The sequence below is a fragment of the Musca domestica genome, unplaced genomic scaffold (genome assembly GCF_030504385.1).
Source record: "Musca domestica strain aabys unplaced genomic scaffold, Musca_domestica.polishedcontigs.V.1.1 13, whole genome shotgun sequence".
In the NCBI taxonomy this organism is placed as follows: domain Eukaryota; kingdom Metazoa; phylum Arthropoda; class Insecta; order Diptera; family Muscidae; genus Musca; species Musca domestica.
Window position 1 is genome coordinate 6,421,735 of NW_026712172.1, and position 26,385 is coordinate 6,448,119.

The 26,385-nt window shown below is 35.7% G+C and overlaps 1 protein-coding gene across 1 annotated transcript in view; it reads right to left on the bottom strand.

The window, feature by feature from the left end:
* Positions 1-3,459: 3,459 nt before the first annotated feature.
* Positions 3,460-26,385, bottom strand: part of LOC101901696 (nose resistant to fluoxetine protein 6) — a 54,898-nt gene continuing 31,972 nt past the window's right edge. The window contains exons 2-7 of the mRNA XM_005184047.4: positions 10,397-10,662; positions 6,768-6,946; positions 5,979-6,689; positions 5,742-5,907; positions 5,052-5,675; positions 3,460-4,309 (exon numbers count right to left, since the gene is read on the bottom strand). Of these exons, the coding sequence (XP_005184104.2) occupies positions 4,181-4,309; positions 5,052-5,675; positions 5,742-5,907; positions 5,979-6,689; positions 6,768-6,946; positions 10,397-10,662 (2,075 nt within the window). The 3' untranslated portion in view covers positions 3,460-4,180. The remainder of the gene's footprint in view (positions 4,310-5,051; positions 5,676-5,741; positions 5,908-5,978; positions 6,690-6,767; positions 6,947-10,396; positions 10,663-26,385) is intronic.

Consider the following 26,385-nt stretch of genomic DNA (forward strand, 5'->3'; position numbering starts at 1 on the left):
GATTTAATTTTAAACCTACTAAAAATAAAAATGTTTTGTTATTTTTCCTTCTAAATCTAAAAGTTTCATTTGATTTGCAAAAAGTTTCATTTCGGTTACAAATGGTTTCATTTCGGTGGCAAAACGTTTCATTTCCGCTGCAAAAGGTTTCATTTCCACTGCAAAAGGTTCCATTTCCACTGCAAAAGGTTTCAATTCCACTGCAAAAGGTTTCATTCCCGCTGCAAAAAGTTTCATTTGAATTGCAAAAGGTTTCATTTAATCTGAAAATGCTATAGTTTGTTACGAAGATTTATATAGCATTTTCAGATAACTATAAAAATTGTGGTGAAGCTTAATTTCACATTTCCATCCTGGCCATACCTATAAAGGCCAAAATTTGTTTCATTTGTTTAATAATATAGAAGCATTTTATATCAAATCAATGAAGAACCATTTGTTATTATAATAATTGAAAATTTAATAAAAATGTAGATATTTATAATCAATAAAAATTCCTCTTTATCAATATATTAGTTATAATTAATTGATTTCATTTTAAAACTACTAAAAATAAAAATGTTTTGTAATTTTCCCCCTATAAATTTAAAAGTTTAATTTGATTTGCAAAAAGTTTCATTTCGGTTGCAAATGGTTTCATTTCGGTTGCAAAGGGTTTCATTTCCGCTGCAAAAGGTTTAATTTACACTGCAAAAGGTTTCATTTCCACTGCAAAAGGTTTCAATTCCGCTGCAAAAGGTTTCATTTCCGCTGCAAAAAGTTTCATTTGAATTGCAAAAGGTTTCATTTAATCTGAAAATGCTATAGTACGCATTTGCAAAACCACCACCAGATACCAACAGATTTATTAACTTTTGGTATTTTTCGTATAATTTTAGTAGTCATACGCAAAACCGTTCCATATCTTAATCCTAGACACAGAACAGTAATTGCAATATACAATTTCATGGTTTCAGTTCTATCCATTCATTCAATACCAAATTTAGATCAATTTAGTTCTTGTCGAACACCTATGTAGGATTTGCAGACCCACGTCCATATCTTAACGACGGACACCAACAGAGACCTCAATAGCAAATTTAGTACCATTTAGTATTTTTCGAACAATTATAGTACGCATTTAAAGAAAAAAAAAACAATTTCAATATCTCAACCTCAGATATCAACAGTGACCCTAATATCAAATTTCAGGATTTTTGCTCTGTAATTTCCCCCGTCGCTAAATTAAGTACCATTTAGTACAATTATAGTACCCATATACCAATGCAGCTTCTTCTCTATTACTACAGCACCAAAAGTCACATCCATATCAAATTTCAGAATTTAAGCTCTTTTCCTTTATCCAATACTAAATTTAGTACTATTTAGCACACAATAATAGTACCGATTTTCAAAACCACCTCCATATCTCAATTCCAGACACCAACAAAGACTTCAATATCAGGTTTGAAGATTCCAGCCCTATCGCTTCACCTAATTCCAAATTTAGTACCATTCAGTACTTTTCGTCCAAAATATAGACCTATTTAGTACTTTTCGTGCACTTGTAGTATATATTTCTAAAAACACCTTAACAAGCTTTTCAAAACTTCCTTCATATATCACACTTACATTCCAACCTTAATTCCCGTACCAAAATTCAAGGTTTTAACTCTATCCGTTCACATAATACTAAACTGGTACCAATTTAGAAGTTTTGTACCATTTTAGAACTTTTCGTAACCTTAGTTTGAATTTCCAAAAAACCACTTGATACTCCATCAGTGACTCTCATTCCAAATTTTAGAATTCTAGCTCTTTTCGTTTGTCCAATATTAAATTTTTTTTACATTTTTAGTAAATTTCGTAAGCCTTTAGTACGAATTTCCAAAACCCCAGGCATCATACTACACGCATACAGGGTGAGATGAAAAAACTTCAGACTGCTGTCATTTCTAAGCCGCTCGTCCGACAGCTGTTAGAATTATTCTACTGACAGCTCATTATATTGTTTACAAACGTACAAAAGCATTTTGGTGAAACATTTCCAGAAAAAAAGTTATTCGTGATGGAATTCAAGCGTGATAGTGTGATTTCTTTATATTTGGCTGGAAAAGCACCAGTGGCTATCGTTAGAGCACTCCAGCATTTAAATGTGAATAAATCTTTTGTGTCTCGTACCATCGCTCGTTACCGCGATAGTGGTAGCGCAGCCCGACGTCAAGGAAGTGGACAGAAGAAAACAACAAGAACATCAGCAGAAATTGTTCGAAAAGTAAAGAAGCGACTTGGTCGAAACCCGCGTCGCAGTGGCCAAAAAAAAGGCTAGTGAGCTGAACATATCGCAATATCCCATTCGGCAAATATTGAAAAATGAGATCGGAATAAAGTCATTGAAATTCCAAAAAGTGCAAGAACTTACACCGCAACTGAAAGAAAATAGATTCAACGCTTGGCCGAAAGTGGTGAACTGCCGAATTTGGTTTTCTCCGATGACAAAACATTCGTTGTCCAGCAGTTTGTAAACGTTGTCCAGCAGCTGAAAATGTGCATCTTCGGTTGGCGACCAGAACTTAAGCGCCGGCCATGATGATGGTGTGGGCCGCCATAACAGCCGATGGTAGCACTCCGCTCGTATAATGCCGAATATTATCGCGAAAATATTTTGGAGTGTGTATTAAAGCCTTGGGCACGCAAACATTTTGGCTGCAGACCTTGGACATTCCAACAGAACTCAGCACCACCGCACTCAGCAAGCGCCACCTAAGAATTGTTACAAAATGAGGTTCCTCGCTTCATTTCCAGCGCACAATGGCCACTAAAATCTCCGGATACCAATCCGTTGGACGATTGTGTCCGGAGTATTTTGGAAAGCAACGTTGGTACTAAAAAACACCAAAGTGTCGATCACCTTAAGCAACGCTTCACCGGGAATGGACAAAAAACCGCAGAGCAATATTCGGGTAGCGTGTGACGGTTTCATTGGCCGTTTGAAGGCCATAATTCGTGCCAAAGGTGACCAATTGGAACAAATCTAAACTTATTCCAAAATAAAAAAATTAAAAATTATGGCGTTTGAGTTTGTTGTAGTTTTTTAATCTTACCCTGTACCCACCAAACCTGGCCTTCGTATTAAGAACAATCACGTAACACTTGTTGATTTGAGTTGGAATATGGATTTAATATGTTATGCTATGAGGGACTAATAAAAAATAATAATTCTTTACAGTACGACAGAAAATCCTAATTTTAGCGGCACAAGTTGTTGAGCCGAACCGAACCATTTTTTTAATTAAAATCGTTTCAGTATTTTTTTTTTTAGACAACGAGTTGGTTCACGCTTCGTTACATTTACAGATATATAGGTTTGGTTCGGTTCAGAACCGGTTTGCAGCCCTGATTTTTACTGAAATAGTTATCGTACGTATGTGACGTATGTGATGCAGGCCTCATATTAAAATTACTTAATCAAACAACAAGTTTGGGATTTTTGTTCGTTTTTATTATAGAATGGTACACTAGATTCGATGCGTAAATTATGAACTTTTAATTGCAATACAATATTAAATATTTTGTGACAGAGTTGTATTTTACAAAATTGCAGGAATATCGATTACTTGCTAGTAATTTAGTGCTTAATATTTAAAATAAAATTATAACAGTTTTAGATGGTCGTTTGTTTGAGAAAAGATAAGCGAAGTAAAAAAATAAGTTAAATAATTGAAATAAAAAAAGAACACGAAATTGAAATGAATTCCATGGGAGAAGTAAAATATTTTCTTAATTTACAATAGATTAACAATGGTACGTACATACAAAAATTTAGTCAAATGATTTGCAACCAGACAAAAGGGTCTAGGGCTGCTATCATTTTGAGTTCGAATTACCTTCGATTCATTTTCGAGCTGTATTCATTTGAGTAGAACTTTTAGTGGGTTGATGTTATTTGGGGTGACAATAGATTGGAGCTTCGTAGAATGACAAGAATGTGCGAGCGAATGATGATGATTCGTTGTTGATAAATAGAGGAAGTTCGTTTGTATTGTGGATGTATGAGTAACCTTACAAATAATAACAAATATTCAGTAGCTATATATGTACATAATCATAAAAATAATAGTTAAACATTACGATAATAAAACAAATTGAAAGCGTACTTCTGGCCTCTGAGGCCTAGCGGCGGCGAAAAGTGTGGCACCTCTTACGCCAAACGCTTTTTTCGACTAGGCGATAAAATCTTGAGCATTGTAACGACTGGAGCTTCAAATGACATCGAGACCACAAATGAAAGCAAATAGGAAGCGACAACGAAACCAAAGAACATGATTACCTGTGCAGATAAACAAAAAATATATAAACATTAATTAAAAATTGTAAGCAATGTGTGTGGGTGTTTGGTATGAGGGCTTAACTCTAGTTTAGTAAAAATTCTCAGATTTTTTTGAAATTCATTTCAGATTTAGATATTTTTGTCCTATTTTTTCCTGGGGGATGTACTTTTGATCTAAAAGTCCGCCTTTAAGAGCTGGTTTAGACCCGGATCTACTAAATCGATATAGTTTTTCCAACACGTGAACCAACGCTTTTCTAAATGTTATACTTTTTTAAGCTCGATCGGCAGCTCGATCCAAAGTTTTCCTGAATTGTATACTTATTTTAAGTTGTTGGCCTTCAGCCGGAGCATAAATTTTCGGTATGACTAAAATCGGCAGTTTTTTTCTAGCATTAAACTTTTTTAAAGTAGCAGGTCTTGAGATCGTGGCTTGAGATTTTCTTATCTTTGTATGTCAAAAAGCGTCTACGCGAACCGAAGTTTTTTTGTTTCTAAATTTGATGCTTATTTTATGATCCTTTTGACCTTTAACGGATTTATAAAAAATCCGAGTGCAAAAATACGGATTATTAATATATCGGATTAATAGATCCGGGTATAAATCGGTAATTCAATTTTTGGGTAAAAGATCCGAGTATCCTAAGGAAAAAATTCTTCCCGGATTCAGATAAAACAATAATCAAGAAAAAATCGAAGAATTTTTACTTAGTTATAATTGCTCCGGTATCATCGTACTTACCATAGTGTCACCGCCCAAATGTAAGGGTGAATCAGTGTTGAGGGCCATCGAACGTATAACAATGGGGTGCACCAAATATGCACAATATGTAACTCTGGAGAATGGATATAGACAAGGAGCCGAAAGCAATGTGTTGACAAAGCCTCCGTAGCCCGTTGAACAGGCAATGGTTATCCAAGCCAATGACACAGCCCATGCCGAGTGACTCAATGAGCTGTAAAGAGCTGCTGTGAACTGTGACAACTCGGCGCGGTATAAACCAAACACCAAAACAAATAGATTCAGCGACGCCAAGGTCCAGCCAATAGCCACTTTGGTTTTCGATAAACGTATCTTACAATTCGTACGGAACAGAATCCAGCCAACTGCCATGCCAATCAAATATGGCCCCAAACGAGTCCATGGTTTGTCATAAATCTTGTCGAACAAGGCCAAGGGATCATCGGTATCGGGTCTGTGATTGTTGCTGAAGGCAATCACGGCCGTTGTTATCCAAGACAGCACCAAAAAGACGCCTGTAGTCACAGCCGATAATTTGAAATGACGAACTCCCACGATAAGTATCAGAGCACCGATGATGTAAAACTGGGTGTCATTTGCCAAATACCAACTCCATAGCATGCACTGAAGAGTGAAAAGAGGGCATCAAAGAAGAAATTAAAATAATCTATTCAAGGTCTACGAACTCACCATTTCCTCTACGGGGAAAAGAGTGTTAATGTAGAGGGCATTACGCCACCAATAATCGGGGCATGTGACGTGATCCATTGTGGGAGGATCAAATATCGAATAGGTAGCCAAATATTTCATCGACACCTGAACCACACCCAAAACAAACATATATGGAGCGGTCAATCTGAAATAAAAACGAAATAAGAAATAATTATGAAATTCACAATGACAATGTTTCCAGATTCGAATACAAACCTCATAAAGCGGTATATAACCAAACCGAAAAAGTGTGCCGTACATCTGGTAAATTCGTTTGTTCCTTTGATAAGTTTATTCAGCTTGCCCTTAGCATTTGAGCGGAAGTACAGATAAGACACCAGACAACCACTTATAAAGAAAAAGGTATCCACACTGAATGGCCCATTGGTTATGGCCTGGAAGAAGAAATTCTTTTCGACATCTTTTCTTAGTTCCATGTTGTCGGAATACTTGAAGATTACGATGCAGGTATGGCCCAGAATAACCCAAGCCATTGAAAAGGCTCTTAGGCCGTGGATGGATGGTATGGTGTCGGCGCCTACATTACGATCACAGATGGCATTGAAATTTGTTATGGCCGAAAACGATAGCAAGAGCTCGGAATATACACTAAGTTTTTCCGGCTCATGTAGATGTCCCTCTAAGTGTTCATCCGAAGTGCTTGTACTCGTTACCGGACCACATTCAGTGACTGTGTGTGGTAGGTTGAGAACTATATTCAGATCCTTGAGCGATTCTTTTTTCAAGGACTCATTCGTCACAGAATCACTGTAGTCTGAAGCTGCACAACCTATACCCGAGGATGTTTCACTGTTGTTCATCATTTCCTTGTCCTGACGACGCAAAGCTTCACGGAAACGTCTTCGTAAATAAACTTCGTATAGAGTACCGGCAAATATCAGACAAGCCACAACTGTCGAAACCACGCTACAAAATAAAAAGAGATTACGAAATACATACATATATCAAATGATCGGAACAATTTGTTTGTTACAAAATACCAACATTAAAATCCAGAATGTGCGATCTTCGAAAATATTAAATTCCTTGTCTGTGGGTACACGAACATCCAGCAATGCTACTTCATGCGAATCGATGGGACGCTGAGCGCGGCGAGCAATTTCTTTGACATCTTGGCTACTGCAGGTTGATGGCAAACATACTCCAAGGTATATGGTTCTAATCTGTGGGTACAAAGAGAAATAGTTTAGAAACGGGTTAAAAAGAATTGAATCAAAGAGGGTAATTATATTCTATAGTATTTAGCTCAAAATCCTTGTTCACGTTTGAGATTTTGTTTATGAAAATGTATATGTTTGATACATTGTTTTGCAAGTCTTGCACTTCTTATTTGAGACTAATCACATGGCTAAGAATCTAGGAGAGAGTGGATATTTCCAATCCCCGCTAATAAAACCATACTTCTTGATCCTTTGCAGATAATATGGACTACTTATAATATTGTCCAGGGGTTATGGACCATGTCATTGTCAAACAAAATTTTCTAGTTAACGACAGGAGTTTGTGTTTTATCCTCTGCACATTAAGCTTCCAGTTTTTGCAGGTGTAAGTTATTCCAAAGCATGGATTAAATGGATTAGGATTTTTCAGGCATTTGGGTTATTTTTGGACTAGTCTTTATTCATATTGAACTAGACCTCCAAAAAACTCGCATGACTTTATGCAAACTTACTCGAACTGAGTGGAAGCGCCCTTGGGAGCAGGATAAAAATCGAAGAAACTCAATTTTTCGATGTTGCTCGTGAGAGCTTGTTTCCCTCGTTTTTGAGTGAGAGCAAATTTTGTTTAAAATCGAGCAGATTCTACGGTTGCAACTTCACTCTTTTAGTTTTTGTCATACCGTTGTTGTATTTATATTTATGTGTATTTTTTCTGTACAGTTTTATAAACACTCCCCTTCACCTATTCTTCTACAGTACACAGCAATATCACAACCCGTTTGATATCACACAAACACGCACTCTTTTACCCTCTTAGAGCAAACTCTTGCTCTATTTGAAGTGATTTTGCTCTCACTCTAATTTTTCAAACGGTAGTGACTCTGGAGCACCAGACCGTTAAAGAAAGGCCAAAGTCGGGCTGGGCCCTACACCACTTCGCATATAAAGTAAAGCTACACATAACAACAAAACGCTATTAATGGGAATTTATGAGAGTTAAAATGTACTAAATATGACGTTTTCGAATGCGTATTATACATCCATCCAGCATTTAAATGTGAATAAATCTTTTGTGTGTCGTTCCATCGCTCATTACTCACGGTACAGGTAGCGTAGCCCGACTTCAAGGAAGTGGACGGAAGAGAACAGTAACATCAGCAGAAATAGTTCGAAAAGTAAAGAAGCGACTTGATGGAAACCCGCGTCGCAGTGGCCGAAAAATGGCTCGTGAGCTGAACATATTGCAATATTCCATTCACAAATATTGATAAATGAGCTCGGGGTAAAGCCATAGAGATTCCAAAAAGTGCAAGAACTTACACCGCAACAGAAAGAAAATAGACTCGAAAGAGCTAAAGAGTTGCTTCGCTTGGGCGAAAGTGGTGAACTGCCGGATTTGGTTTTCACCATACTATGGAGGGTATATTAATTTTGCCATTCCGTTTGTAACTCCTCGAAATACTCATGTCAGACCCAACAAAGTATATACATTCTTGATCAGCGTCAAGTTCTAAGACGATTTAGCCATGTCCGTCTGTCTGTCTGTGTGCCTCTCTGTCAGTCTGTCTCTTGTAATCACGCTATCTTTAGATCAAATTGAGATAGAAGGCTAAATTTTTGCAGACATGTATATTTTGCCAGTAGGCAGGTTAAGTTCGTAGTTATCATATAGCGCCCATATAACGGTACCTCCCGATATTCGGTATTTTGTGGATTTTCGCAAAATTATTCGCCGGAATTGTTTCAAATTTGGCATTTGAAGTTCGTACTGGATACTACAGCCTAAGACAGAAAATTATCTGTGCAGGTCCACGTCTTCGTATAGCCCCCATATAACTGTACCCCCCCATGTTCGGTATTTTGATGATTTTAGCGACATTATTTAACGGAATCATTCCAAATTTGGTATTTGAAGTTTGTAATAGATACTGCAGCATAAGGCAGAAAATGGACCATGTAGGTCCAAGTTTTCATATAGCCCCCATATAACGGTACCCCCCATATTCGGTATTTTGATGATTTTAGCGACAATATTTATCGGAATCGTTTCAAATTTGGTATTTGAAGTTCGTAATGGATACTACATCCTAAGTCAAAAAATGAGCCATGTAGGTTCACGTCTTCATATAGCCCTCATATAACGGTACCCCCCGATATTCGGTATTTTGATGATTCTAGCGACATTATTTAACGGAATCATTCCAAATTTGGTATTTGAAGTTCGTAATAGATACTGCAGCATAAAGCAGAAAATGAACCATGTAGGTCCAAGTTATCATATAGCCCCCATATACCGTAACCCCCGATATTCGGTATTTTGATGATTTTAGCGACATTATTTACCGGGATTGTTTTAAATTTCACATGTGAAGTTCGTAATGGATATTTCAGCCCATGCCAGAAAATTGTCTGTGCAGGTCCACGTCTTCGTATAGCCCCCATATAACGGTACCCCCTATATTCGGTATTTTGATGATTTTAGCTACATTATAAACACGCTTTTCTTCAAGTTCCGCATTGATAACTTGTGATAACTTATGACAAAAGTTGCCTATGCAGGTCCACGTCGTCGTATAGGCATTCGGTATTTTTAATATTTTAACAGAATTTTTTTTTTTTTGGAAATTTAGCAAATTTGTACCAAATGGTGGAGGGTATTAAAAGTTCGGCCCGGCCGAACTTACAGCTTTGTTACTTGTTTTATCTCACTCTATATATTTATCTCATAGCTGCATATCTCAACCGAATTTGACACATTTGTTTCTAGACTCAATTTGGTTGAATGTGCCAAATTCCATATAATTTGGTCTACCATTAAACGTTTGGTGCACAATAAAAGCAAATCGGACGAAGATATAAATGGGTGCTATATCTAAATTTTGACCGATTACCTCCAATTTCAATAGGGTTCGTCCTTGGGCCAAACAATCGATTTGTGCAAAATATTATCTCGATCGGACGATAAATGCGACCTGTAATTAACTCAGAATGTTATTCCATGCAGATCATCAAAAGAAACTATGGGTCTAACTCGCTTCCTTCTCTATGTTACAAACAAATGCACAACCACATAATACCCTGACCACAGCGTGATGTAGGGTATTAAAAGTGAAAAGTAGACTCCGTAATAAACTTCCACTCTTCTAATAATCCTGCTCGCTAGTAAGTTTTGCTTATTTTAACTCGGGGGCACTAGTTGCAAATATATATTGAAATGTTACAGATTAAAACTAAAATGTTTCGAATTACATTTTAAAAAGAAGACGAACCCACATGTCATGAAAAGCATTTAAACTTTCCGGATATTGGAGAGAAAAATGTGGAGAAAATGAAACATATTTTAAATTTCTTGTCTCCAGTTTTAAAACGTCGCCAAATAATGTCACGAGAGAAGGAGTAGTTCATCTCAATATGCAATATCATCTCTTCGTGGAATTATCGCTTTATACTTACAACATTGGTGGGATAGGTTTCATTGAGTAACATTTTGATAATAAAAAATCCCGGCACAAATGATGGATTCTCATTGTAAACGGTGGTGTATGCCTGTGTATGGGCCTTGGCAAAGGGTAAACCGGAATTTTTCGCCGCCTGTCTGCGAGCCGCTTCATCAGCATCGTCATCTTCATGATAGATTGCCTTACACAGTGACATTGAACCCATCCAATAGTTATTGCCATAAAAGAAACCCGAAGCATAATGTCCGGAAGCATCGTCCACTGTAAATTGAAAAAAGAAAAGATGCAAAACGAGATTAGTATTTAATTGCAAGACAAGAGGAAAATGTATCCACCTACATATTCGTACTTATACGAATCTGAATACGCAATTAATTATTTTGAAAACAAACATCAAGAAAGGATACCTAACTATCTTGGGAATTTCCTGTTACCAATTTTCCATTCATTCCATTTTTTTTCGATGGGAATTCCCAATGAAAACATTTGGTGTTAACCAGCAACAGCAGCAGTACCACCACTGTGCCATTGTTTGTGTTGGACTATGACTGAGTGCTGGAGGCATTTACAATTATTACGTAACACATTTTGTGGTTGGTGGTGTTACTACTTTTCCTCTAAACCAAGTTGATGGCTTTTATTGCCATCTAGTTTGGTAACAAGAGGTATTTGGGGCATTTGAGTAACACCTTTTTGTTTTGGAGAAATTTCGTCATTGCATTTGCTTCTGTTTTCCTAGTATTGGAAAGTAACTAGTTATTGTGATTTAAGATTTCGAAATGCAAAATATAGCCAATTCTTTATAAAAAACCCCGATTGTTCACATGTCTCAAACATGAGTAAAAGAATAAGTCGGTTTTGTAGACATATACATTTATCCTGTCTATGATTAGTTACATAGCTTTTTTTAAGAAAGCAACGGAAGGGTCATATTCTATCTTCGGACTTTATCTCAGTTTAGTGGAAAAAGTACGATGTCGAATCTTATTGGAGAGGAGAAGACGGATAGAGTACATCTTGGAAGTTAATCTAAGTCTGGTAATATAATACGGTGCCCATTATTATACCCTACACCACATAGTGGTAAGTCTATTATGTCTTTGTGCATTTGTTTGAAACATGGAGAAGGAAGCGAGATAGACCCATAATTATGTTTGAGGATTTTCTTAGAATCTCTTTCTGAGTCGATTTATGCAGGTCGCATTTATTATCCAATTAAGACGAAATATTCCAAAAAAAGTTGTTTGGCCCAAGGACGAACCCTATTGAAATTGGTGAGAATCGGTTCAAATTTAGATATAGCTCGCATATATATATATATATATTGAACCGAATTCGGGTTAATTGTGCATTAAATGGCCAATATCAGTCCAAATTACCTGAAATTTGGCACTTCCAAATCATCAAATTGGAAAATCGGCTCCCATATACATACATATATCTTAGATCAATTTCGCGTTTAATGTGCACCAGATGGTTAATATCAGTCCAAATGTAGTGAATTTTGACACTTCCGACCGAGTTCAGACTAGAAATAAGTACATCAAATTTGGTGAAAATCGGTTCAGATATAGCTATAGCTCCCATATATATTTTTCATCCGACTTGGTGTTTAAGTCCCTCATTCGTAATATGCACCCCACCAGAATGATATTTGCTATCAGATATCAGATACAGCTCAGAAATACCTCTGCCAAATTGTATCAGAATCAATTCAGTTTTGGATATAGCGTCCATACATATCCTTAATCCGATTTCAGGTTTATTTTGCAAATTATCACTAAAATCAACCCAAATGGAGTGAATTTCGCGACATACTTTTTAATTGGTGGAACTCGGCTTCAATATACATATATATTTTTAAATATAATCATTCTCGAAGTGATATCACGCACTCTATGGCTATGCTATTTGGAATAAAAGATAGAAATATCTCCGTCAAATTTAGTGAAAATCCATTCAGAATTGGATATGCCTCCCATATATTAGTTCCCTCTGAAACCGAATTATAACTGCTCTGAAGCCAAAGGTGGATACGCCCGACTTTTGACTTTTACTTACTTTTTTTGAAAAAATTGACCGTAAGATCTTAATATTCATTACAGCAAAAATACTCATTACAAGTCGGATTACTAACCCATAATTTAACAAGGGCATCTCACTCGAAATTAGGTGATATTCAATGGTCACAAATTATTTTTTTTTTTTTCAAAATATAGAGAGAAACAACATTGCGTCTCTACCAATAACTCAGTATTGCAGAATTAGATTAGAGGGAGAGAGAGAGAAACGGGAGAGAACCACATAAAATGTCAAAATTTTCCTACACTTTGTTGGCTACTTGTTTATCTTTTGTTCTGTGATTTCAATCACAATAATGTATTTTGAGATTACATTTGGTAGTTATCTATCTTGGCAGAGGGTCTTATACTTGAGTCATGATCAAGAGTCTCTCAAAAATACATATGGCAACTTTGACATACTGGAACATTCCAAACCAAAAAATAAACAAAGACAACCACCTTAAAGCTGTTTGCACATATTCCGCAATGCACTTTGCCTTACAACAATATTTCAGACTTTTGACAAAGCCAATGTTGAATGGTTACCAGACGCTTGCAACCCGACAGACCAACCAACCAACCAATCGAGCACTTGCTGTTGCTCATTACCACGACGTATTATTTGGCCAACGTAATAGCCACAGCTGGTTTTGTTTGTCTGTTACACGATACGTATGCAACATACCAAAAAAAAATGAAAATGCCTCGTTCAAGTTTCAAATTTCCACACAACAAAAAGTAGACTTGTATTTGCCAAACCGGAATAGATGGAGTTTTCGTAGTATTTTTTTTAACGAAAACATCAATTTGGAATTCTTTGTAAACAATTCTGTTGCTCTAAGAGCAAGACCTCGATCAAGGTGAAGATCAAATGGAAGTTTTATTTAGAACCATTAGAAAAAAAAAACATACTCGTTTTACTTCTTGGTTTATTTTTGGTCATAAAGAAAATGTGTTAACGTTGTTATTTCATTATAACTAATTTATTATAATTTTAGTCGAAGAAAAGCATAAATGAGGCTCATGCAATTGTCAAAAAAGTCAAAGTCTGTAGGTTCATTGACTTTCAATTCTGTGTCGAAAATTTCTTCACTCATACCCGTGGAATATAAGTTAAGTAATTAGTTAGAAGAAAACCGATAAGAAAAGATATGAATCCCTTCGTACATACAAAAAGGCACGTATTTTGCATTACAGACCAGTGCTGATCAATAATGTCCACCAAAGTACGATTTTTTTAGTTCTTTAAAATTAGGCGTATTTGGTTACTTAACCTGCAGGAATTGTCCAGTAATTTCTTTCTGAGAGAGTATGGTAGTTTTGCTCTCTTTTGCAAGAAAACGTGTGAGAAGTAAACAGACGGAATTCCTGAATTCCGTCCTTCTGTCCATGTATTCTTGTGAACAAAATACAGGTCGCATTTATTATCCGATTGAGGTGAAATTTTGCAAACAATATTCGTTTGGCCCAAGAACGAACCCTATTGAAATTGGAGATAATCGGTCAAAATTTAGATATAGCTCCCATATATATGTTCGTCCGATTTGCCTTTTATTGTGCACCAAACGTGTAATACCAGCCCGAATAGTATGGAATTTTGCACATACAACTAAATTAGGCCTATTTGTTTGTTATTTGTTATTTTTGTCATCCGCAGCCGTAATATACACTCTGTAACAACAATACTTGGGCAAATATATCAAATACAGCTCAGAAATACATTTACTAAATTTTATCGAGATCGGTTCGGTTTTGGATATATCTCCCATATATAACTTCGGCCGATTTACTTTTTATTGTGCACCAAACGTCTAATATTTGCCCAAATGGGATGAAATTTGGTACTTACGTCTGAATAGAGTCTAGGAACTAGTATATCAAATTTGGTGAAGATCGGTTCAGATATAGCTATAGCTCCCATATATATTGTTCGTCTGATTTGTAGTATTTGTTACCCACAGCCGTAATATGCACTCCGTAACAACGATATTCAGGGAAATATATCAAATTAGGCCTGAAAATAAGTATGCCAAATTTGATCGAAATCGGTTCAGATATAGCTAAAGCTCCCATATATATGGTCCATCCGATTTGTTACTTTTGTCCTCCGCAGCCGTAATATGCACTCCGTAACAACAATATTTGGGGAAATATATCAAATGCAGCTCAGAAATATCTTTGCCAAATTTTATCGAGATCGGTTCAGAATTGGATATAGCTCCCATATATATCTTTATCCGATTTCAAATTAATTGTGCACCAAATGGACAATACAAGTCCGAATTTAAAAGATACAAATGCTTCGGCATATTTAGTCCTTTGAACTTTAAATTATAATTATAATCATAGCGTGTATGATTGAATTTTCCCATAAAAACTTTTAATTGTTATGTGGAGTCTCGCCCGCCTTTAGGACTTTTTTCTTACTGGTTTTAAATTGCTTTTCCAAATATAAATCACAGGAAGGAGAAGAGTTGCAAGTGATTGAAAGAAGAAATTTGTCCAGCAAGAATTTGCAAACTCTAAGTGAAAGAACTGTCAAAATTGTTCTCTCAAATCGCTCTCTTGCAGATTTTTCGTGTTAACAGATAACTTTTAGTAACAATTTGCAATAATTGTTACAAATTTTAGGGTAACCAAACACACCTACTGCTAGTAGATCAATATTTAAGTATTATTAATTAATTTGTTGTAAACATTTACTTTCCAAGGGTGCTTTTGCTTTTCTCCCAAGTGATGGATCGGAGAAAAGGGTGGTGGTGTCATACTATTCAAATTGAATCTGGAAACTGATTGATAAATAGGGTAACTGATTGAAATTGAGTAGTGATTTAGGGAATCTAGTGTTTTATCAGCCGATCCAACCTGATTATGGTGGTATTTCTCTAAAGCAAAAAAAATGGAGAACTTCCTCCAAACGTATAAAAGATACAATCCAGAGCCTGCATAAACCAGTTCTGGCGAATGACGTTGATCTGTTACGACCGCGCACAATCTTAATCCAACAATCGTAAGCAATTTCCTATATATATGGAGACATTGACATCTGTTGTCAAGAGTAATATTACAAGAACACATCCTACAGTCTCAATTAAGAAGGGGGAGACTGAGAAGCTCATGGGTGGTTCAATTTGACCAAGTCGTTAGGGACAGGTAGGAGCTCAGACTCTGTATATGACAGCTATGCAAACAACAGCGTTCTTGATATCTCAATTAGGAAGTGGACGAATATTGAAAAGCGTCGGCTGAGGATAAAGCGGAATATCAGAAACTTATTTTCACTTTCTCAGAAGCGGCGAAATCCCCGAAGAAGAGATAGAGCTTTCCGTCTTCAAATGCTTCGTTATATTGGGGTCTATACGACGTGGACATACATAGGCACTGTTTGTTATAAGCCATTACCATATTCAAATTCGAAACTTGAAATAAACGGTGAATAATGTAGCTAAAATCATCAAAATATCGTATATAAGGAGGTGCCGTTAAATTGGAGCTGTGCGAAGACGTGGACCAGCATAGACAATTTTCTGTCACAGGCTGTAGCATCCATTACGAACTTCAAATACCACATCTCAAACAATTTCGGTGGGTATTGTACCTAAAATCGTCATAATACCGAATATAGGGAGGTGTAGATATATATGGGGCCTATACGAAGACCTGGACCCGCCCAGACAATTTTCTGTCACAGACTGTAGTTCCCATAACGAACTTCAAATACCAATTTTGAAACAATTCCGATGAATAATGTCGCTAAAATCATCAAAATACCGAATATAGGGAGGTACCGTTATATGGGGGCTATATGAAGACGTGGACTTGCACAGACAATTTTCTCTCTTAGGGTGTAGTATCCATTTTGAACTTCAAATACCAAATTTGAAACAATTCCCGTGAATAATGTCGCTAAGATCATCAAAATACCGAATATAGGGAGGTACCGTTATATGGGGGCTATATGAAAACGTGGACCTACATGAACCCATTTACGAACTTAACCTGCCTACTGGAAAAATAAACATGTGTGCAAAATGTAAGCCATCTATCTCAACTCATTCGAAAGATAGCGTGATTACAACAGACAGACAGACGGACAGACAGACAGACAAACAAACGGACATCGCTAAATCGACTTAGAATTTTACGCTGATCAAGAATATATATACTTTGTTGGGTCTGATATGAGTATTTCGAGGAGTTACAAACGGAATGACAAAGTTAATATACCCTCCATAGTATAGTGGAGGGTATAAAAACTGCGGATTCTGTAAATAAATCCCGGAAGGTGTAAAAAAGGAAAGATTTCTCAATATTATGATAATGTTGCGTAGGCACACAACTGGAACGAACTCACTATGCACTGATCAGAAAACCGTTGAGGACTTGGTCAACAATAATATTATGAACAGGACGAGACCTCGCAATCCAAGATGGAGATTCTTAGGAAACTGGTAGACAGCATACCCCGTCACTGGAATGGAACCAAACTAAAGCTGCCAAGAAAGTAGGAGTAGCTGCAACGGTGTTCGTACAAGTTGTTGGTCTCATAACAAGATATTGGGTGCGAAGAGATGGAAAGTCTTTCACAGGGGAGCAGGAGTATTGAACTCTCCAAAGATTAAGGGTATTACTTTCTATTATCCAGAATCTGTCTGTTTCCAAGAAGCCCACCTGCAGAAGATCTGAATGAGCCGAATGACTCTGATACTGATCAATCACAATAACATACATACATATGTTAATTTACATACATATTTAATTGTAGTTAAAGTATCAGGATTTGTCTTTACACCAAGGCTTAATTATAAGGTCATCCGATAAGACCAGGGCATCCGATTTCCATCTTATTGCCAAAATGCATGCGTATAAAATATAATAACTTTAATTACAATGGAATTATTTTTTTAATAGACAACTCTTCCTGTTATAAAAATCAGCCGAAGTAACAATTCTCATTAGATTTTAGCATCTACGTTATTTTGCATATCGAGGAATCTATTTCAGTTAGGAATTAAAAACAACCACCTAAACACAATAAATTCTTTGTATTTTTTTTTTTGCACAACAATAAAATTATTTTTATTATCTGCATCAGAACATATGACGAAGAGTTTTGGAAAAACATAATAGCTTTGGAAGGTATTCTCTTCATACACGAGATTAGCATCAATTCTTTAATGCTTCAAATACTTTGCCCGTATTTAATTGTCCCAACACATTTAGAGTTCAAACTACACTCTCGTTAAATGTCAAAGATGCGACAACATTCAAGTTCAATGTTAATGTTTTTAATCGTTGTCGGTGTTTATTTTGCTTTTCATTGTAGCTTAAATCGGGAGCAAAATGAACATAATATCATGTTTGGAGCTGACGCTATGTAATTACGCTGGAGATAATGTTACGCATGCGCAAATGTGTATCGCCGCAATTTTAGGTTAACCTGAAGATTAGCTTAGTTTTGACGGCCTGAAAAGCTACGATGCCCCGGGCAATGTCACTGGCAGCCAATATCTGAATGTAAAAATCAGTCAAGACAGACAGTGGCAAAAATAATAACAACAGTCGTGCCCACAACGCTATTGACGATTATATATTTATTTTACGGTCTATGCCTTTCGATTCGAACCGATTGAGGTGAAATGTGGCGATGTGTTAATATAGCATCTTAGCAATTTACAGTAGACTTCGTTTATTTTCTTCGCTAGGACTGGCAGTAGATTAATGTGAATTTACATAGAGCAATAATAATATCCGGAAATAAATTTATCTTAAATTACAACACAGCACTTTGGAATGAATAGACAGAAGATGTATGCATTCAACTATATGTTATTCACATGGTAGAACAATACAGGTAGATGCATCAACACCTGGGAACGTTGTCAAAATTTTTTTTTAAATGTTTTTTCAAGAATAAAAATATTTTCATACGTTTTCTAATACGATACAAAATGGAGGTTGTTACGCTATATATTTTTAAACAATTTTTCATTCAAAATTTTCGATTTCAAGATCGTCGATGCGACTACCTGTATTCTTCTACCATGGTTAGTTATGTTAATGTTAATGGCTAAAGTATAAGATCTCCCTGCCAAGCCAACTGACTACCAAATTTAAGGCCAAAATTTATTATTGAACAAAGAAAACCAATGGCCAAAAAATCTAAACAAATTTTGACATTTCATCTGCCTTAAACCTTGATAAACGACCATTCACAATAACAGACCAACCATATTTTTCCGTAGACAATATTATTGCAATTTATCGGCGTTAACCAGGACACAAATTTGTAGGAAAATTCTATTTGAAGTACGTTTACATACAAATCTCTACCCGGATTAACCCTGATAATTGACCAATCATAATAAATTTATGGTATATTTTATACAGGGTGAGATGAAAAAACTGCAACCAACTTCAGACTGCTGACATTTCTAAGCCACTCGTCCGACAGCTGCTAAAGTATTCCAGTGACAGCTCATTATATTGTTTACAAGTGTAAAAAAGCATTTTGGCGAAAAATTTCCAGAAAAAAAATTATTCGTGATGGAATTCAAGTGTGATATTTGATTTCTTTATATTTGGTTGGAAAACCACAAGTGGCTATCGTTAGAGCACTCCAGCATTTAAATGAAATGAATGAATAAATCTTTTGTGTCTCGTACTATCGCTCCTTACCGTGATACTGGTAGCGTAGCCCGATGCCAAGGAAATGGACGAAAGAAAACAGCAACATCAGCAGAAATGGTTCGAAAAGTAAAGAAGCGACTTGATCGAAACCCGGGTCGCAGTGGCCGAAAAATGGTACGTGAGTTGAACATATCGCAATATTCAATTCGGCAAATATTGAAAAATGAGTGAAGCCATTAAAATTCCAAAAAGTGCAAGAACTTACTCCGCAACAAAAAGGAAAGAAAATAGACTCAAAAGAGCTAAAGAGTTGCCTCGCTTGACCGAAAGCGGTGAACTGCCGAATTTGGTTTTCTCCGATGAAAAAAACATTCGTTGCCCAGCAGTTTGTAAACAAACAAAATGATTGTGTTTACTTGCCAAAGAGATCAGCTGAAAATGTGCAACTTCGGTTGACCACCAGAACGCAGGCGTCGACCATGGTGATGGTTTTGGCCGCTACAACAGCCGATGGTCGCTCTCTCCTCGCATTAATCGACCGTGGCATCAGAATAAATGCCGAATATTATCGCGAAAATATTCTGGAGGATGTATTAAAGCCTTGGGTACGCAAACATTTTGGCCGTAGTCCTTGGACATTCCAGTAGGACTCAGAAATATCGCACTCAGCACGTGCCACCCAAGAATGGTTAGAAAATGAGGTTCCTCGCTTTATTTCCAGCGCACAATGGCCATCAAAATCTCCGGATGCCAATCCATTGGACTATTGTGTCTGCAATATTGTGGAAAGCAAAGTTGGCACTAAAAAATACCAAAGTGTGGATTATCTCAACAAGCGCTTGGCCGGGAATAGGCCAAAATTCCGCAGAGCAACATTCGGGCAGCGTGTGACGGTTTCATTGACTGTTTGAAGGCCATAATTCGTGCCAAAGGTGACGAGTTCGAACAAATCTAAACTTATTCTAAAATTTGATGCTATTTCCGATATTTTTTGCTTTCGTTCAATAAAATTGAAAAAAAAAAAAATGTAAATGCCAAAAAAATATAATGCAAATTTCAATTGAATAAATCATCTTTTCTGAATGCAATTTTGAACAAAGATAGCTGACAACATTGGCTTCGAAGCAATAGCATATTTACATATAAAATCTCTACCCGAATTAACCCTGATAATTGACCAATCACAGTAAATTTGATATATGCTTTCTATAGTACAGTTTATTCTGTAGTGGGATTCTCCAATACATTTTTTTAGTTACCGACAAAAATCGGCAACTTTGAAACTCAAAAAACAAAAAAAAAAACAGTTAACGTTGACAACATTGGTATCTATCGGTAGGCCTTAGCGACTACTTTGGTTTCGTCGCTAACTTTTCGGCAAATTTCGTAAATGATCGAAATTATGAAAATTTTAATTTTACAAACTTTTGTCGGTAACTCAAAAAATGAGTTAGAGAATTCCACTAATGATTGTTCAATTGTCAGGTTTAAGTCGGATAGAGATTTGGTACGTAAACGTATTTTAATAAAAGTTTATTTTCACATTTACTTCTGCTCTGTTACAGAACTGCAAAACTGTAAACATTTTTATCACGTAAACAATTTCAAAACTAGTAAATTCTTGCAGGTTCTGGAGCTTGCCTTTAAACACATTTAAGTTTATTTGAGTTCAAATAAAAAACTGCCAGCTACTAGAACATCTTAGGAACACTTGCCCTATGCCCTTTAATCGTGTTAAGTACGTATTTTAAAGGTTTCACTGTATATTTTAAAAATTAAATTTCAATATATATTTTTTTGTTAATTTTATGCTCATAACACTGATATCTTATAGGGTAGAAAAAAACTGATTAAAGAGCAATACGAAGACAAACAGCTAAAAGTTGTCAGTATTACGTGAACGAGAGATGAAGCAATCGTCTCGCATGTCCCCTTCCATTAATCTTGTATTTGATGAGATATTAGAGCCTCGGGTGCTATTTATTGAATCAATTTTAAGCGATGCAAATTAGCTGGCTGATACCCATTTTAGAGCATTAAACGCGACATACTACTTGACAGGCAGATTATACCTACTTTTAATTGGTATAAAGGTGAATGGGGGGAAATGGATATTCCGCTTTTCCAAGAATAAATAGGTGTTAAAATAAATCGTTATATGCTCTTGAGACGACAATCAACGGGTGGATTGGACCAAATTCCTATGAAGCATAGGGAAAGAAAGCAAAAAGGCTGAACTGACAGCGAGATTGTTTAAAATATTTGCTTGGAAATTTGACAACATGGGAAAATATTTTAAAATTAGACCAGATTTTTATAATCCCTAAATTTTTTTATGTACATATATGCTGCATAAACGTCCAGCGATTTTTTTGACTGTTGACATACATATTCCCGTCTATTTTTCCGCTCGCAATACACATATGAAATTAAATGTTACTAATGTAAACATGAAAATTTAAAAAAAAAACATTACTAAAACATTTTCAAATTCAAGTTCAATGTTGATGTTTTGCCGAAGAGTACGTGCGTACAACGGACCGATTCACAAAAAGAAACTGAAATAATACGATTTCGTTTCACGTAGAGTCAGTCACGCATGTTTGCATGGAAATTTATTCATTTCGTTTTGAAATTCATCTCGATTGACTGTTTTGGTAAAATACTCAATACCTGAAAAATGCAGCAAAGAGAAAAATGACCTATATAAGAAACGAAATAAACTAATAAAGAAAATCACGTGAATCAAAATGGTATTATAAATTCCAAGTTTTTTAAGTTTCTCGAACTTCAAATCGACCCAGCAAAAATCGCATTACCGAGTAACGATATAAAGTGATTTTTACACCAGAGATTTCTCACAAACACACCCTCTAGACACTTATTTAAACATGTGCATGTCATAATCCTGTCCTTTTAAAGCGCATTTATACTATTGAAGTTTAACCCACTGGGTTTATTAGATCCTCTGGGCTAATCGTGTGTTTTTAGATACACCCATGGTAGCAGAATACAGAAAAATGTATCAATGCTTGGGAAGATTGATATGTCAACAATTTTAAAATGTTTTCTTTTATATGAGTAGATTTTTATATGTTTTCTTATACGAAGTCAATTGGAGGTTATTATAATATGCGTTTTCAACAGTTATACAAATTGAAATAATTTTTCATTCAACATTTTCAATTCCAAAATTGTTTTTTTAATTCCAAAATTGTCCCAGCAGCTGTGTCTTGCGTCCACCTGAATTCTTCTACCATGTATATACTTTTAAGGTGTGCATACATAAAACGCTTTTTCGACTGCCTTGAGTCATCGGAAAGGAATGCATTGATGAATATGTTGATTTTTATTAAAAACAAAATATGATATCTGGCATCATTTCAGCAAAATTATTGTTTTTAGATCCGGTGCGAAATCTACATACCAACCATGGTAGAAGAATACAGGTAGATGCATCAATGCTTGGTAACTTTGATATGTCAGAATTTTTATAATGTTTTTTTTATACCCTCCACCTTGGAAAGGAGGGTATATTAACTTTGTCATTCCGTTTGTTACATCCTTAAATATTCGTCTTAGACCCCATAAAGTATATATATTCATAATCAGCATAAAATTCTAAGTCGATTTAACGATGTCCGTCTGTCTGTCTGTTGAAATCACGATACAGCCCACATTATTTGACGTAGAGCGCCAAAATTTAGCAGAGCAATTTGCATTGTGTCTAGGATGGTTGGTATTGAAAATGAGATATATAGGTCCACGTTCTGGTATAGTCCCCATATAACGGTATCTCCCGATATTCGGTATTTTGATGATTTGTGCCACATTTTTTCACGGATTTGTCTGAAAATTGGTATTTGTAGGTCATAATGGGTTCTAGCTCCGGTGGCGAAACTTTGCATGTATAGGTCCACGCTTTGGTATAGCCCCCATATAACGGTACCTCCCGATATTCGGTAATTTTATGATTTTTGCCACATTTTTTCACGGATTTGTCTAAAAATTGGTATTTGTGGGTCATAATGGGTCCTTATTCGTGTGGCGAAACTTTGTAATTATAGGTCCACGTTTTGGTGTAGCCCCCATATAACGGTACCTCTCGATATTCAACATTTTAATGGTTTTTGCCACATTTCTTCTAATGTTTCTTTTACCCTAAGGTGGAGGGTATTAAAAGTTTGGCCCGGCCGAACTTAATGTTTTTTTACTTGTTTAAAAAATAAGTAGATTTTTATATATTTTCTTATGCGACGGAGGTTGTTATGATATGTATTTTTCAACAATTTTTTTATTTTTATAAATGTTAATAATTTTTCATTCAACATCATGGTAAAATTAAAAAGGTAAAGTCATTTCAAATAAGCATACCCATCTCCGCTTTTTCTGTAATTTACCTTGTCACATTTCACTACATAAAAAGAGGTTCCCATCTCTGATTTGTGTATGTATAATGGATTTATAAATACAAATTTTGACAATGAGATTTTGTTAAATGAATAATAAATAAATTGTAAACATATGATTGCATGACTTTACCTCCTTGATTCTACCATGTTCAACATTTTCAATTTCAAAATCGGTTTCCCAGCAGCTGTGTCGATGCGACCACCTGTGTTCTTCGGCCATGTTTTGAATTTCAACCCATCTTATTTTTGCTAATAAAACAAGATACGATTGCTCAGTTTAAGTTAATAATTTAAGAATACCTTCCAAGTGGTTGGGTGCGAAGATTATTGTGGACTCTTGCGAGGACATGCATATATAACTGTTAAAAACAATAAAATGCAAATAACAGTTTATTTGAAAATCCAATTATGAAACTAATGTTTTAGTGTTCGGTTTTATTTAATTTGTTTAAAAAAACCGGAGTTCCTAAACTTCTTAACTTAACAAAAACAATTGTATATTTAAAAAGTTAGCATTAATTTTAATGAAATAAAAACGTGTGCTAATCAGTCTTCATAGGGTAACTTTTCAAATATTGACACCACTCCTCCGACTATTTAGGTTTGAAATTAACAAAGTTAACCAAAATTCTATGTAAATCAAGTGGAACTAAGTCAATAAGGAAAACCACTTCGAATTTTGCGACAACCAATTAACGACAACGGCCCAAAACTGCAATTGGTTTTAAAAGTTGTTAATGGTGCGGTGATGTGTATTTGGTGTTTTCAACAACAACATTTGACATAAATTATTATGTTCACAAGGTTGAATAGTTAAACAAAATAGTTCGTAGAAACATCGACTACTTCATCGTATTTATGCCTTTATTTGAGATGAATCATTTACGGAAATTTGCATGGAATAATACATATGTTGGGATATTGGAATAAGTAGGTATATTCTAATTATCATATACTACATGTGTTTGTCGAAAATCTGTAGAAATTCCAGTAAGATTTACTCAGTAAGTTCGTTTGTGATTGTAAAACAATGTTTCCCTTCTGTACGAAAATAGAGAAAATTGCAAAAAAGATAACATTTATCTTAATACAGTATTTTTCCGAATTTACTAATTCGGGATTTAACGAACTTCTAAAAATTTTATATTGAGTACCTTATATTACGAACATTTTTTACCCGATATACAAACAAACATTAAAAATATTTCCGTTGAAGTCATTAAAAATAGAAATTGTTTTAGTAGATCTAAAAAAATTTAAATGGTTTTTATTTTGTTGTTAGTTAAATTTTATTTTCTATTAAGTTATTCTTTGCCAGTACAATTCCAAGTGAAATCTCAATAAACATATTTTAATGGATTTCATTCCATTTATTATACCCTACAACACTATGTGTGGGCCAAAAATTATATAACACCTCCTGATTTTGCTGTTGCTCTGTAGGCCACAATTATAGACGAATCAACGAGGAATTTTGCATGGAATTAGAGTTTTGGGCTGGGCAGAGGCCTACCATATTGTCCGGTTATCGGACAATATTTAGAGGGTTTATGTACAAATATACGAAAAATGTTCACTAAACTGTGAACATTAAAAGGTCACGTTTACAATGATGCTGATAGCGAAGATATCGGATATATAGCAAAATATGTGCAATATACATATATATATATGAAAGAAATAGATCTAAGTTTTTCCGTTTATAAGTCAAGAACTGCTGGACTGATTTACACAATTCCCATCAATTCGGAATGGTATCTTGCCAGAAAATTATAAAATCTAAGAAAATCGCGTAAAAATATGCCAATAAAAAAGTGAATATTTTTGGTTACATTTTTTCCATTTTTGTTATATTTTTTATCGCATGCCATTTTTCAATTAGAATTATACATTACACTATGTGTTGAGGGCAATACAGGGTGAGATGAAAAAACTGCAACCAATTTCAGACTACTGTCATTTCTAAGCCACTCGTTCGACAGCTGTTAAAATTATTCTACTGACAGCTCATTATAATGTTTACGAGTGTACAAAAGTTTTTGGGGTGAATTTTCCAGAAAAAAAGTTATTCGCGACGGAATTCTAACGTGATAGTGTGATTTCTTTATATTTGGCTGGAAAACCACAAGTGGCTATCGTTACATCATTCCAGCATTTAAATGTGAATAAATCTTTTTTGCCATTGCTTGTACCATGGTACTGGTAGCCATTGCTCGTTACCATGGTACTGGTAGCGTAGCCCAATGTCAAGGAAGTAGACGGAAGCAAACATCAGCAGAAATGGTTCGCAGTGGCCGAAAAATGGCTAGTGTGCTGAACATATCGCAATATTCCATTCGGCATATATTGAAAAATGAGTTCGGGGTAAAGCCATTGAAATTCCAAAAAGTTCAAGAACTTACACTGCAACAGAAAGAAAATAGACTCAAAAGAGCTAAAAAATTGCTTCGCTTGGCCGAAAGTGGTGAACTGCCGAATTTGGGTTTCTGCGATTAGAAAACATTCGTTGTTTTGCAGTTCGTAAACTAACAAAATGATCGTGTTTACTTGCCAAAGAAGTCAGCTGAAAATGTGCACCTTCGGTTGACCACCAGAACTCAATCGCCGGCCATGGTGATGGTGTGGGCCGCCATAACAGCCGATAGTAGCTCTCCGCTCGTATTATTCGACCGTGGTATCAGAATAAATGCCAAATATTATCGCGAAAATATTCTGGAGGGTGTATTAAAGCTTTGGGCACGCAAACATTTTAGCCGCAGACCTTGGACATTTCAACAGGACTCAGCACCATCGCACTCAGCGCGCGCCACCCAAGAATAGTTACAAAATGATGTTCCTCGCTTCATTTCCAGCGCACAATGGCCACCAAAATCTCCGGA